The sequence below is a fragment of the Ursus arctos genome, unplaced genomic scaffold (genome assembly GCF_023065955.2).
Source record: "Ursus arctos isolate Adak ecotype North America unplaced genomic scaffold, UrsArc2.0 scaffold_32, whole genome shotgun sequence".
NCBI lineage: Eukaryota > Metazoa > Chordata > Mammalia > Carnivora > Ursidae > Ursus > Ursus arctos.
The window spans coordinates 7,027,499-7,040,556 of NW_026623008.1; the positions used below are offsets into that span (position 1 = coordinate 7,027,499).

The 13,058-nt window shown below is 44.2% G+C and overlaps 1 protein-coding gene across 4 annotated transcripts in view; it reads left to right on the forward strand.

Annotated features, from left to right (window-relative positions):
* The first annotated feature begins 10,311 nt into the window (after positions 1-10,311).
* Positions 10,312-13,058, forward strand: part of UBE4B (ubiquitination factor E4B) — a 119,461-nt gene continuing 116,714 nt past the window's right edge. For 2 of the 4 annotated variants that reach the window (XM_026519876.4, XM_026519875.3), the window contains exon 1: positions 10,312-11,075. In XM_026519876.4, the coding sequence (XP_026375661.2) occupies positions 11,052-11,075 (24 nt within the window). In that variant the 5' untranslated portion in view covers positions 10,312-11,051. The remainder of the gene's footprint in view (positions 11,076-13,058) is intronic. The other 2 variants (XM_057305134.1, XM_057305137.1) reach the window with 1 other exon arrangement.

Consider the following 13,058-nt stretch of genomic DNA (forward strand, 5'->3'; position numbering starts at 1 on the left):
CCTTCAAGTCCTTCTTCAAATGTTACTTGCTCAGTCAGGTCTTCTCTGACCACTGTACTTAAAATGGAAACACCCAGCTGCAGCATTATTCCCCTTTTTGGATTTGTTTTCATCTACAGCCCTTATCACCTTTTAACATACTATACAATTTTTAAAAATATACGGCATAATTTATTTACTTAACTTATTGTCTGTCTCCCCACTGTAGGGTGTAAGCTCACAAGGGGAGGAATTTTTTGTTTTGTTTTCCCACTGCTACACCTCTTTACCTCATCAGTGTTCAATAAATACCTGAAGAGTCATGCACTTTCCTAGGTACTGGAATTTTGTCAATAAACAAGGCAGCCCAGGTCTCTGACCTCAAAGGATTTATTTTCTCTTGGTGGAGGATAGTGCGGGGAGGAGGGAAGGCTATAAATAAGTAAACAAGCAAATGAAATTATTTCGGATTTTGATTGAGTGCCATGAAAGAACTAAACAGAGGATATGATAAAGGAATGACGGAGAAAAGAAGGTGACTTAGGAGAGGATGGTCAGGAGGGCTCACTCACTCATCCCTAGAATGTAAGCCCCATGAGTATTCAGACTTTCCCTGTCTTGTCTAGAGTGTTGACGGGATTTTCCAGGGCGGGGGTGGAGCTTCTCAATTTGGAACCTGTTGAGGAAATAGGACCCAGGAGATGGAAAAGTAGAGATTTCAAAAATCGTCTTTACTAGGAGCCAGGGATGGCTCAGTGGGTTAAGTGTCTGACTCATGATTTCAGTTCAGGTCTTGATCTCAGGGTCGTGAGTTCAAGCCCTGCATTGGGCTCCACATCCCTTAAAAAATGATCATTATTACTAATAAAATAAGGTAAAACTTGACCCCTAAATAAGAAACATCAATGTTAAATGAGTCAGTGGCGCAGTTGGAAAACCATTGGCTTCCCCAGAGGGATAGAGCCTGCTGCCCAGTTTGCTTATCTCCTCAAGGAGAGTAGACCAGAATTTCCACTCCTTGCAGGCAGGCAAGCACGAGGGTATCAGAGAGAAAAGCCCTGTGGCACCGAGTCTAGCATGTGCAGTTCCTACTCCAAATTCGACAAGCAGCTAACTTCTTCCTGCCCTGGGGAAGAGTGAGTTGAGATGATAGCCTGCAGCTGGGAGTGGCATTCAAATTCTGTCTTCCATGGAAACAGAAGGAAGACACGCATTTCGTGCTAACAGGCTGTGGCAGCCGGGATACTCAGATTCGCTGCTGAGGGGAGGGAGGTGGATTTAGGACTCCAGCTGTTGCCCTCCAGACCGCCACAGTGTTTGCCAGAGAGGCCAAGCTTCCCCTGGGCTGATCCCACCTGCAGGGTGCAACGCTAATTCAGGCCCATTCCTGCAAGAGGTGGGATGGTGGGATTTTTCCAAGGGCAACTTTGACCCATCAGCTTGGCCAAAAACTTTCTCAGAACTGCTCTGTGGAGTGAGACTTTCCACCGGATGCTGCTTCCTTTCTGATGAGGGAGCAGAAGGCTGGCTGAAGACAAAGCACAAGCTGACACCCTGCAACCTCCCCCCACCCTCCACTCCTGGGTAGGACATGTGTGACATTTTTCAAGGGATGTCCCAATTATCTTAACGTTAATACCTTACAAGAGGGGAAAACAACCTTAACTTGACAACAGCAAGGCCTCCAGTATCTTGTAGGTCTGTCCTCTTTAGCATTTGAAAGTTCTTTTGAAACCTCTCTTTTCCTTACTTCCCCCAAGTCCCTCAACACCCCGTTGAGCAGCTCTATCTGCCCATGGGTCCCATCCCCATGCTTTAATAAGCCACCATTTTGCAACAAAGACGTCTCAAGAATTCTTTCTTGGTCGTCAGCTCTGGACCTCACCCCACGGAGCCTCACCTATATTCCAAAACCTCACCTCGTCTCTTTCCTCTCCCCTTTCCATGGTAGCTGACCTGTATGCAGTCTGAAAATTCTCCTCACCTTCTCCTTTACCCCTTATCCTTCACATATATTTCCCCAAATAAATCTCTTACACGTCTAATCCTGTCTGGGTGTCTGCTTCTCGGAGGACCCACGCAAACATGTGTGTTGTATGCTCAGCACCTAGAACAGGGCCTAAGATGCAAGGTGCTCAATAAATACTTGTTAAATGGATTAATGCACGAACAAGGAGATGACGTTTGAGCTAAGACCGGAAGAATGAGAAGGAACCAGCCATGCAAAAAGCCAGGGGAAGAGTTTTTCAGGCAAACGAGATACCAAGTACGAAGTCCTCTAGGAAAGAAAGAGTTTGTCTTACTGAAGAGCGAAAGCCACTGGGGTTGAAACACAGGTGAAGGGGAGTGTGGTGTAAGATGAGGCAGGCCAAGCAGAGGTGGCCAAATGCCACAGGATCTTAACAGGTCATGATAAGGAGCTTGGGTTTTAGTCAATGAACAATGGGAATCACTGAGGGATTTTGAATGAATGAATGACATGATCTATGGTTTAAGTGGGTCACACTGCCTGCTTTCTGAAGTGTAGGTTGAAAAGGGGCGGGAGCAAAATAGGACCAAGGAAATAGCCAGACAAGACATGATGGTAGCTTGGATTTTGGGGTCGCAGGGGATTTGGAGAGAAAAGAATGGTTAAGTCCCTGAATATCTGGAGTACAACCAACTCTAATTTGCTGATAGAATGTGAGGGGAAGGAGGAGTCAAGGATGATGCCAAGGTTTTGGGCTTGGGCCCTTGGATGGCTAATGATGACATTTGCTCTGGGGGAAGAAGGAGAGGACAGATTTGTGGAGACCATCTATTAGGCAGCCCAATACAAATATCAATTATGCAGCTGGACATGTAAGCGGAATTCAGGGAAGAGATTCTGGCTACGGATCTATCCTGGCAGTCAGCATATGCACACGCTCTTCAGAGCTGTGGCCCGAGACTTGGGGAAGGGGCGTCAACAGAGAGGAGAGGGCTCAGCACTGCACCCTGTAGCCCTGCAACATTTATGTATGTATGTATGTATGTATGTATTATTTATTTATTTATTTTTATGTCTTTGGGTTTCTGTTTTGTTTTGTTTTTTAGATTTTAAGCCATCTCTACACCCAATGTGGGGCTCGAAATTACGACCCCGAGATTAAGAGTCATATGCTCTACTGACCGAGCTGGCCAGGCACCCATTTACAACATTTAAAGGTTGGGTGGAGGAGGCAGCAAACGAATCTGAGGAAGAGCTTCGAGTGGAAAACCAGAGCGTGTGGCCTCACGGAAGCCAATATAGTGGAAAGGGTTTCAAAGGTGCTCAACAACGCTGGATGCTGTTGAGAAGGCCAGTAAGTATCGGACACAGAAAGGCAACTTGTCTTGGCCTGAGGTCGTTGGTGACCTTGACAAGAGGATTTTCTCAGAACCCTGTAGGAGTAAGGGAGGGAGTGGGAATAATAAAAGGAGTCTCTTTTGAGATGTTTTGCTGTCAAGGAGGCAAAGAAAGAAGGCATAGTTCGGAGGATGTAGAGTCAAGGTGGGGTTTTTTGGGTTTTTTGTTTATTTCTGAGAGAGAGAGTGTGAATGGTGGGGAGAGGCAGAGGGAGGGAGAGAGAAAATCCCAAGCAGGCTCCTGCAACTGAAGCGGGTCTCGAGCTCACAACCCTGAGATCATAACCTGAGCTGAAACTAAGAGCCGGTTGTTTAACCGACTGAGCCACCCAGGTGCCCCAAGTTTTTTTTTTTTTTTTGAGTTGGTCTCCCTAGAGCCAATAATGTGTCCATCAGGGAGGGAGAAAATGGTGCAGAACAAAGGGAATAAATCCCGGACCAAAGTCCTTAAGAAGGTGGGAGGAGAGGAATCCAGAGTCCAGGTGAAGCGGTTGGTCTTTGATGGCAGTGGAGAAAACGCGACACACGTACAGATGTAGGTAGCTTTGCAGGTCCAAAGGGAGATCACCCAGGAGTAGATCTAGCTTTGTGGTTCCCTAGGAAGACACGTTTGATCCAGTAAACTGTCTATGCTCTGGCACCTGAGTAAATGCTATGCTAGAAGATTATCAGTCCTAGAAAAACTAAAAACCCCACACAACTCCTCCCCCTTTATAAAATAACAAAATCTGCCCACAGTGTACCTTTATTTTGTTTAATGTTTCAGCATGTCCTATGGTCTCCTCCTTTATCTGTTACTAGCTTTAAAAAGCACTGTGGGGTGCCTGGGTGGCTCAGTTGGTTAAGTATTTGACTCTTGAACTCAGCTTAGGTCTTGATCTCAGGGTTGTGTGTTCGAGCCCCACACTATGCTCCATGCTGGGCGTAGAGCCTACTTTAAAAAAAGAAAAGTATTTTTGCTCACTTCCAGATAATTCTAAGAACGAATTTGTCTTGGACCCTGATGCTTGGTAGTTCCCAAGGGAGGCAGACATTATTTTGCATGGTCCAAAGGGGCTGATGTAAGGCTCAAATGGAAGACGCTGAACAGAACAATGAAAATATGGACTAAGTACCATGAACACCTCTGAGACACTGTCATTATACTACAGTGGGAAAGCATCCCCTAAGGAAGTGGTAGGACTCCAGCACTTAGGTTCAAACACAAATGTAAAAAGCACAAAACTCCTGTATTCATCCTGTAAAACACCCTGGGAGTATAGGAGTATGTGACCAAAGAGACTTCATCTCTAATTTTTTGATTCTATGAAGTTATTTTATATTGGCAGGAAGTATCGCAGAGCTGAAGAAAGAGAAAGGGAGTAGAGTTCCCTTGTAAATGGTAAAAACATAGATATTATGTTCTTCTAACACACAGAGATATTTGGGTGGCAGGGCGAGAATTCAAGGGAAGGGGCACCTAGGTGGCTCAGTTGGTTGGGCGTCTTCCTTGGCTCAGGTCATGATCCCAGGCTCCTGGGATCGAGTCCCATGTCCGACTCTCTGCTCACCGGGAAGTCTGCTTCTCCTTCTCCCTCTCCCTCTGTGTTCTCCCTTTCTCTTTCTCTCTAATAAATAAAATCTTAAAAAAAAACCCAAAACCCTATAAAAAAAAAAAGAATTCAAGGGAAGCAAGATTCCTAATCATTTTCCTGTTGGACTTAGGGCAGGCCCTTTAACCCTAACGTTTATTTTCTCCAACCACAAAATAGGAAGGATATATCTTATAATATTTCAATATTGTTATAGACTAAATATTTGCGTCCCCCCTAAAATTCGTATGTTGAAACCCTATCCGCACTCCCTCAAAGTGATGGTATGACAGTTGACCCTTGAACAATGTAGGGGTTAGGGGGCACCAGCTACCACCCCCCCATCTAAAATTCATGGATAACTTTTGACTCCCCCAAAACTTAACTATTAATAGCATGCTGTTGACCAGAAGCCTTCCCAATAACATAAACAGTTGACTAACATATATGTGGCATGTTATATGTATTATATACTGTTTTTTTTTTTTAAGATTGATCGATTGATCTTAGAGGGAGAGCACGCACGTGAGGAGGGGCAGAGGGAAAGGGAGAGAGAATCCTCAAGCAGACTCCCCGCTGAGCACGGAGGTGGTTGCGGGTCTCACTCTCAGGAACCTGAGATCACGACCTGAGCCAAAATCAAGAGCCGGATGCTCAACCGACTGAGCCGCCCAGGCGCCCCTCCTCTGTATCCTTATGATCAAGTGAACTAGAGAAATGAGGAAAATCATAAGGAAGAGAAAGTGCCCTCACAGCGCTTTCACTGAAAAAAATCTCCACGTGAGGGGACCGGCACCATTTGAACCCTCATTGTTCAAGGGTCAGCGGTACTTCCGGGTGGTAATCAGCATTAGATAAGGTCATAAAGGTGAAGCATTCATGAATGAGATTAGTGCCCTCGTAAGAGTCGCTAGAGAGCTAATTTCCTCTTTCTGCCCTCAGTCACATGGGGACACAGTAAGTCAGCAGTCTGTACCAGACCCCACCACTTTGGCACCCTGACCTCGGATTTCCAGCCTCCAGAAGCGAGTAGTACATTTCTGCTGTTTCTAAGCCACCGCCTCCCCCCCACCCCGTCCCAGTCCGTGGTGTTCCATGACAGCAGCCCAAACTGGCCAAGACAATATTAAGTGATTAAACATGCCTTGTAAAAGTGAATGTGTTGTATCAAAAGTGTAAATGACAAGAGAAAAAAACAGATAAACTGGACTACATCAAAATGAAAACTTTTGTGCTACAAATGACTCCCTCAACAAAGTCAAAAGACCACCCACAGGATGGGAAAACATACTTGCAAACTGTAATCAGACCTATAAGTACAGAGAACCGACTGGTCAGAGGGGATGGGCCAAGTGGGTGAAGGGGAGTCGGAGGTACAGGCTTCCAGCTATGGAATGAATAAGTCCCAGGAACAAAAGGCACAGCATTGGGAATACAGTCAGTGGTACCGTAATGGCACTGCATGGTGACAGATGGCAGTCACACTTGTGGTGAGCACAGTACCATGTACAGAGCTGTTGAATCGCTGCGTTGTATACCTGAAATTAACATGCCACTGTGTCAACTGTACTCCAAAAAATTTGCAAATTGCACATCTGATAAGGGACTGCTATCTAGAATATATAAAAAAAACTCTGACAACTGAAAACAATAAAAAGATGAGTAACTCAATTAAAAAATGAACACTATTTGGCCAAGGAAGATAGCCAGATGGTTACTAAACACACGAAAAGATGCTCAATTTCATGAGCCCTTAGAGAAATGAAAAGCAGAACCACAATGAGACACCAGTTCATATCTACTAGTGTGGTTGTAATAAAAAAGACAGACAGTAACAAGTGCTGGAGAGGAGGCAGATAAAAGGGAACCTCATACATCGCTGGTGGAAAGGCAAAACGGTGCAGCTGCTGTGCAAAACAGTTTGTCAGTTGTTCAGAAAGTCAAACATCTACGGGGCACCTGGCTGGTTCAGTCAGTAGAGCATGTAACTCAATCTGGGCGTCGTGAGTTCAAGCATGTTGGGTGGAAAGATTACTTACAAATAAAATCTTAAAAAAAAAGTTAAACATATAACCCGGCAATTTTCCTTCTACATACACACCCGAAAGAAATGAGAACACGTCTACACAAAAAACTTGTACAGGAATGTTTATAGCAGCATCGTTCATAATAGCCCGAAGGTGCAAACTACTCAAATGTCTATTAACTGATGAATGGATATGCAAAATGTGATACAGCCATACAGTGAATATTATTTGGCATTAAGGAAGCACTGATATATGCTACGACACAGATAAACCTTGAAAGCATATGCTAAGTGAAAGGGCTAGACACGAAAGGCTGCATAGTGTCGGATTCCATTGATGTGAACTGCCCAGAATAGGAAAATTCATAGAAACAGAAAGCAGGGGTACCTGGGTGACTCAGTCAGTTAAGCATTCTCCATTGGCTCAGGTCATGGTCCCGGAGTCCCAGAATCAAACCCCCGCTCAGTGGGGAGTCTGCTTCTCCCTCTGCGTGCTGCCCCCCTGCTTGTGCTCTCTCTGTCAAATAAATAAAATCTTTTTTTTTTTTAAAGATATTTATTTATTTATTTATTTATTTATTTATTTATTTGACAGAGATAGAGACAGCCAGCGAGAGGGGGAACACAAGCAGGGGGAGTGGGAGAGGAAGAAGCAGGGGGAGTGGGAGAGGAAGAAGCAGGTTCCTAGCGGAGGAGCCTGATGTGGGGCTCGATCCCAGAGCACCGGGATCACGCCCTGAGCCGAAGGCAGATGCTTAATGACTGAGCCACCCACGCGCCCCCAAATAAATAAAATCTTAAAAAAAAAAAAAAAAAGAAGAAGAAGAAAAGAAACAGAAGGCAGATTGCTGGTTGCCCACAGGGAGGAGAGGGGAGAATAGGGAGTGACTGCTAACAGGTATATAGTCTTTTTGGGGGGTGATGAAATTGTTCTAGAATTGCTGATGGTCAAACAACTGTGAATACACTGACCTTTGTGTACTTTAAATGAGTGAATTGTACGGTATGTAAATTATATTACAATAAGGATGTTTTAAAAAAGAAGTGAGAAGTGAACATATTTACATCAATGTCACCAGGAGTCCAAATTCTGGCTTCCACAGAATTCCTTTCCTGGAGAGCAGATAATATGCAAAGCCAGCAGCGGTCTCATTTCACTCACAAATTCCTTGCATATCTAGCTGTCAGGTTACTATTCTAAGCAAGTACCAAAGGGGGGGGGGGGAGAAATTCTTTTAAATCTGCAATACAATCGTTAAGATTATGGTTTAGTAAATCATCCAATATAATATATTCTTCAGTATGTGGCAAAATCTGGAATTTCATGATACCGCTATATTGACCGTTCAGTTTAGATTTCTGTATTACAAAATATTTCTATTCTTCAGAGAACAGATTGGTGATCACCAGAGTGGGGTACAGGTGGGCCAAATGGGTAAGGTGGTCAAAAGGTACAAACTTCCAGTTGTAAGTCCTGGGGATTTAATGTAGAGCATGGGGACTACAGTTAACAATACTGTATTATAGATTTGCTATATATATATATATATATATATATATATACACACACACACAATACTGCATTGTATATTGTATTGAAAATTGCTAAGACAATAATTCCTAAAAGCTTTCATCACAAGAAAAAATATGGTAACTATATGTGGTGACAGATGTTAACTAAACAATTTTAGTAATTATTTCACAATATATATACACATATCAAATCATTACATTGTAATGGAAATTGTAACTACAATGAGATATCCTCTCACACCTGTCAGAATGGCTAAAATCTACAACACAAAGAAACAACAGGTGTTAGTGAGGATGTGGAGAAAGGGGAACCCCCTTGCACTGTTGGTGGGAATGCAAATTGGTGCAGCTACTGGAAAATAGCATGGAGGTTCCACAAAAAGTTAAAAATAGAACTACCCTATGATCCAGCAATTGCACTACTATGTATTTACCCAACGAATACAAAAATACTAATTCAAACGGCTACATGATGTTTATAGCAGCATTATCTACAATGGCCAAATAATGGAAACAGCCCAAGTGTCCATCCACTGATGAATGGATAAAGAGGTAGTATATACAGATACATATATACGTATACATATATACACACACACGTATATACATGTATGCACACATACACACAATGGACTAGTACTCAGTCATAAAAAGAATGGTATCTTGCCATTTGCAACAACATGGATGGAACCAGAGAGTATTATGTTAAGCAAAGTAAGTGGGTCAGAGAAACAAACACCATATAATTTCACTCATATGTTGAATTTAGGAAACAAAACAGATGAGCAAAGTAAAAAAAAAAAAAAGGCAAACCTAGAACCAGACTCATGTTTTCCAACTATGGAAAACAAACCGATGGTTATCAGAGGAGAGGTGGGTGGGGGGATGGGTGAAATAGGTGATGGGGATGAAGGAGGGCACTTGTGATGAGCGCCACATGATGTATGGAAGTGTTGAATCACTACATTGTACACCTGAAACTAATATTACACTGTATATTAAGTAATGGGAATTTATGTATTTTTTTACTAACTGGAATTTAAATAAAAACTTGAAAAACAACAAAAAAACCCCTCCAAACCTCATGAATCATTATGTTGTACATCTAAAACGAATAGGATGTCATATGTCAATTATATCTCAATTTAAAAAAATGTATTCTTGAGCAGATAAAGATGGTTTCTTTTCAGTGACTCCAAAGCCTTTCTTGTATACGTGCAGACACGTCAACATTTTCTAGGTCTCCCAATCATTTATACTTTTAAATTTTACCATCACTCTGGAACACGTTTTAAAAAAAAGCCAAAGCAGGAACTCTCTAAAAGGCGAAAGTCGAATAAAATGAAGTTGTACTTGTCTTAGTTTTCTTCCAAATGGGCTTTCTCTGCGGAGGTGGAAAAGTGTCCAAGGGTTTTTCAGAATATGAGCGGTCAATCCGTTAGAGAACGTTGGCCTCAGAAAGAAGACGTGTTCCCTCTTTACTTGGTCTGCATCGTGGAGTGGCTAAAACGCAAGCGCCTGGGAACAACGGAGGAGCTGGGGGGTCGCAGCGCAGGCCGGCATCCCCTCCTCGTCCAGCTTCCCGCCCCGCAAGGCTCTCCCGGGAGCCTACCTGGACCGGCCTGCCGCGCCCGCCACCCCCCGGGCCGTCGCCATGGCACCGCGCCGCCCCGCCCCCCGCGCGCCGCCCTCCCGCCCGCAGCCCGCACGCCCCTCCCCCTCCCGGCGCTGCTGCGGGGGAGGGGGTGGGGCGGGGGCGGGAGGAGACGCAGGCGAGAGGAAATCGGCGGCGCGACGCCCGCGGCCCATTGGCTGCCTCGTCCTGGGGCCAGGAGCCCCGCCTCTCTGGCGGGGTCACGTGATCCCTTTCAAAGATGGCCGCCCTGTTGTTTTGATGAATAATACTTGGTGGGGCGAGGGGGTAAGAGTAGGGGTGGAGGGGTAGGAGGATTTACTCTTCCATCCAGAGCATCGCGAGTCCCGTCCTCCCCCTCCCCCCTGCCCGGGCTCCAGCGTGGAGGCGGGGCGTGGCCGGCCTGCTTTGGGAGGGGAGGGGCTTCCCTCTTCAGTGCTGGGCTCTGCCTCGGAGGCTCTGGGGTCGCCTTACCTCGGGGCATCCACTCTGCAGTCGAACAGTTCCCGCCTGGGGCAAAGGGTAGGAAGGAGAGCAGGATCTGCTGGAGGAAGCGCACCTGCCGCGCCACCACCACGAAGACACAGCAGGCTCAGGGCACGAGACGAGCTGGAGACCCGAGTCTCTGGTCTGGGTAACCTGGGAAGCAGAGGGCAATAGTGGCGCCTTAAGATAACCCTGCAGAGCAGCGGCAGTGGCGGCCAAAGGAGGCTGCTCGGGGCACAAGCAGCTGTAGGAGTCTCTGGGGCGATTGGAGTGACCGACGCCAAGGCGGTTCAGTGCCTCTCGTGTTCTTATTTTTTAACCTCTGACTATGCAATTCTGAAACCTCCCCCATTCGGGGGACCAGACAGCCCGGTAGACACCTTCCACTCTCCTCCCGCCCTGGTCTCAAGAACAGAAGGATCTCTCCCTAACGCCTTTCACCATTAAGAGGAAAGCGATGGAGGAGCTGAGCGCTGATGAGGTGAGAAGATTGGGGGACACCTTGGGAGATTAGTTGGCAACTCTTTGGCGCTTTGGACAGGGATGGTATTGCGCCAGTGGTGCCTGGCCTTTGGGTTTGGGGAAGGAATGGAGATGACATTTTCCAAGAATAAAATGAGTCCCTGAGAGGGTCTCCAGTTGTATTCTCCTGTATTACCTTGCCTTCTTTCTTCGTTCTGAACTCCATTTGCTTCTTTCCGAGTCTTCTAAGGTCTGAAGAAGAGGAGAGCATATTGAGGCGTTCATTCTTTTCCTCAGGGTGTTTAAGCAAGAAGGGCTAGATTTACATCAAGTTAAGTGTGTGTGTGTGTGTGTGTGTGTGTGTGTGTACGCGCGCCTTACTGCAGAGATTTAAAAAATAATTTTGGTTGGAATTAGAATGTATGGGTGTATATTTTTAAAGGCAGTATTTGAAATCCCCAATATGTGTGGCTATTGCATCGTATAAGTTGATTAAACATACGTTTGTGTTTGGGGGTGGCCTACAGACAGATTCTCTGATATTTAACAAAATATATATCTTCTCAAAAGCCTAGTGAATTCCAGTTAAATTCTTTAATGTAACAAGTACTAACGTCCCCTGACATACTTCTCTTTCATTCAGCCTTTTTCAAGTTTTTGGCCCTTTCAAACTTGTCTTTTGCTGTAGGAAACACTGAACAGGAAGCAAATGGTAGCAAATGACTTTGTAAACTCCCCCTATTATCATTTCTGAAAGGGGTTTTACAGATCTCTTTCTTGATGTCTTAAAGATTATTTAGTAAGGTTGTCAGAAAAACAGTGGCAGTTAGGGTACAAGGAATTTTCTGTGTTTATACTTACTTTTCCCTTCATTTTTACAAACGAGGAGCTTCCCTTTCAGTACCCTTGCTGGCCTCCCTCTCTTCAATCTACCTCGTGTTTCTTTCACCAGTTCATGTAATTTTCCCTACAGTACTATGAAAGTAGTCATCCACCAGGTTGGCTAAACTATAAAACTTACATGCTTCAGTTTTAGCTAGAGTAGTCAATATATTTACTTAGGGACTAAAATTCTCCAGGGATGGGGCTTGCAAGTGGTGAGCTCAGATGTCAGGTGGGAAAGGAAACAAATAATTTTGTGGGTTGTGATGCTTGGCTGTCTGGAGTGTCAGGATTGCTCATTCTGTATTACTGACTTTGTTTTCTCAAATACATCAGGAATGTAATCTAACTAAAATTAGAAGAATATTGAACGGTTTCCTTCATTCCGGTAGGAACTCTCAAGAGATCCCCTTAAAGGCACTTTGTCTTAGGTCATTTTTAAAAATCTGCCCTCCCTTTCTTTAATAGTAATTCTAATGGGTAAATTAAGGCAAAGAGTTTATGTTTTTTAGTAGTCCTTTGCTTCCAGAAATTCTTTTTTTTTTCTTAACGTTCTCTGAGTTGCTGCTGGTTTAGAGGTTTTTACATACTTGAGATTTCACCAAGAAATTGTCAAGTGAATAAAGCATAGAGACCAGTTAAAGATCCGGCATAATCTACACTGTGGCACTTCACTTTAAGCAGTCTTTGAGGAAGTTGTAACTTTTTCGTGACTGTATAGGAACAAATGTAATCGTTGTGGAGGAGATCGGAAAAACATTTTTCAAGGTCAACTGAATATTGAAATAAATGTGAACAATTAAATTCACTAATATTAGATCACCATAAAATTACGTTCGACAATTAGGAGGCCTGAACGAAGACGAACAGTTCAATAACTGGTAATGCACTCTCAGCGGAACCTAGATCAAATTAAGGTGGGTTTTTTTGTTTTTTTTTTTAAATCCATTTCCTTAATTCTGGGATTAAGTGAGCAGTTCTCAACAAAGACATTTCCAGAGCTTTTGCCTTTTTATTGTTACTCGCTTAGAGGAAACTGTGTCACAGGTATGGTGGGTGGTATTCATTTGGCTAGAAAATAAGACATTTTTCTTGCTGAAAATTCAGACATACATCTCAG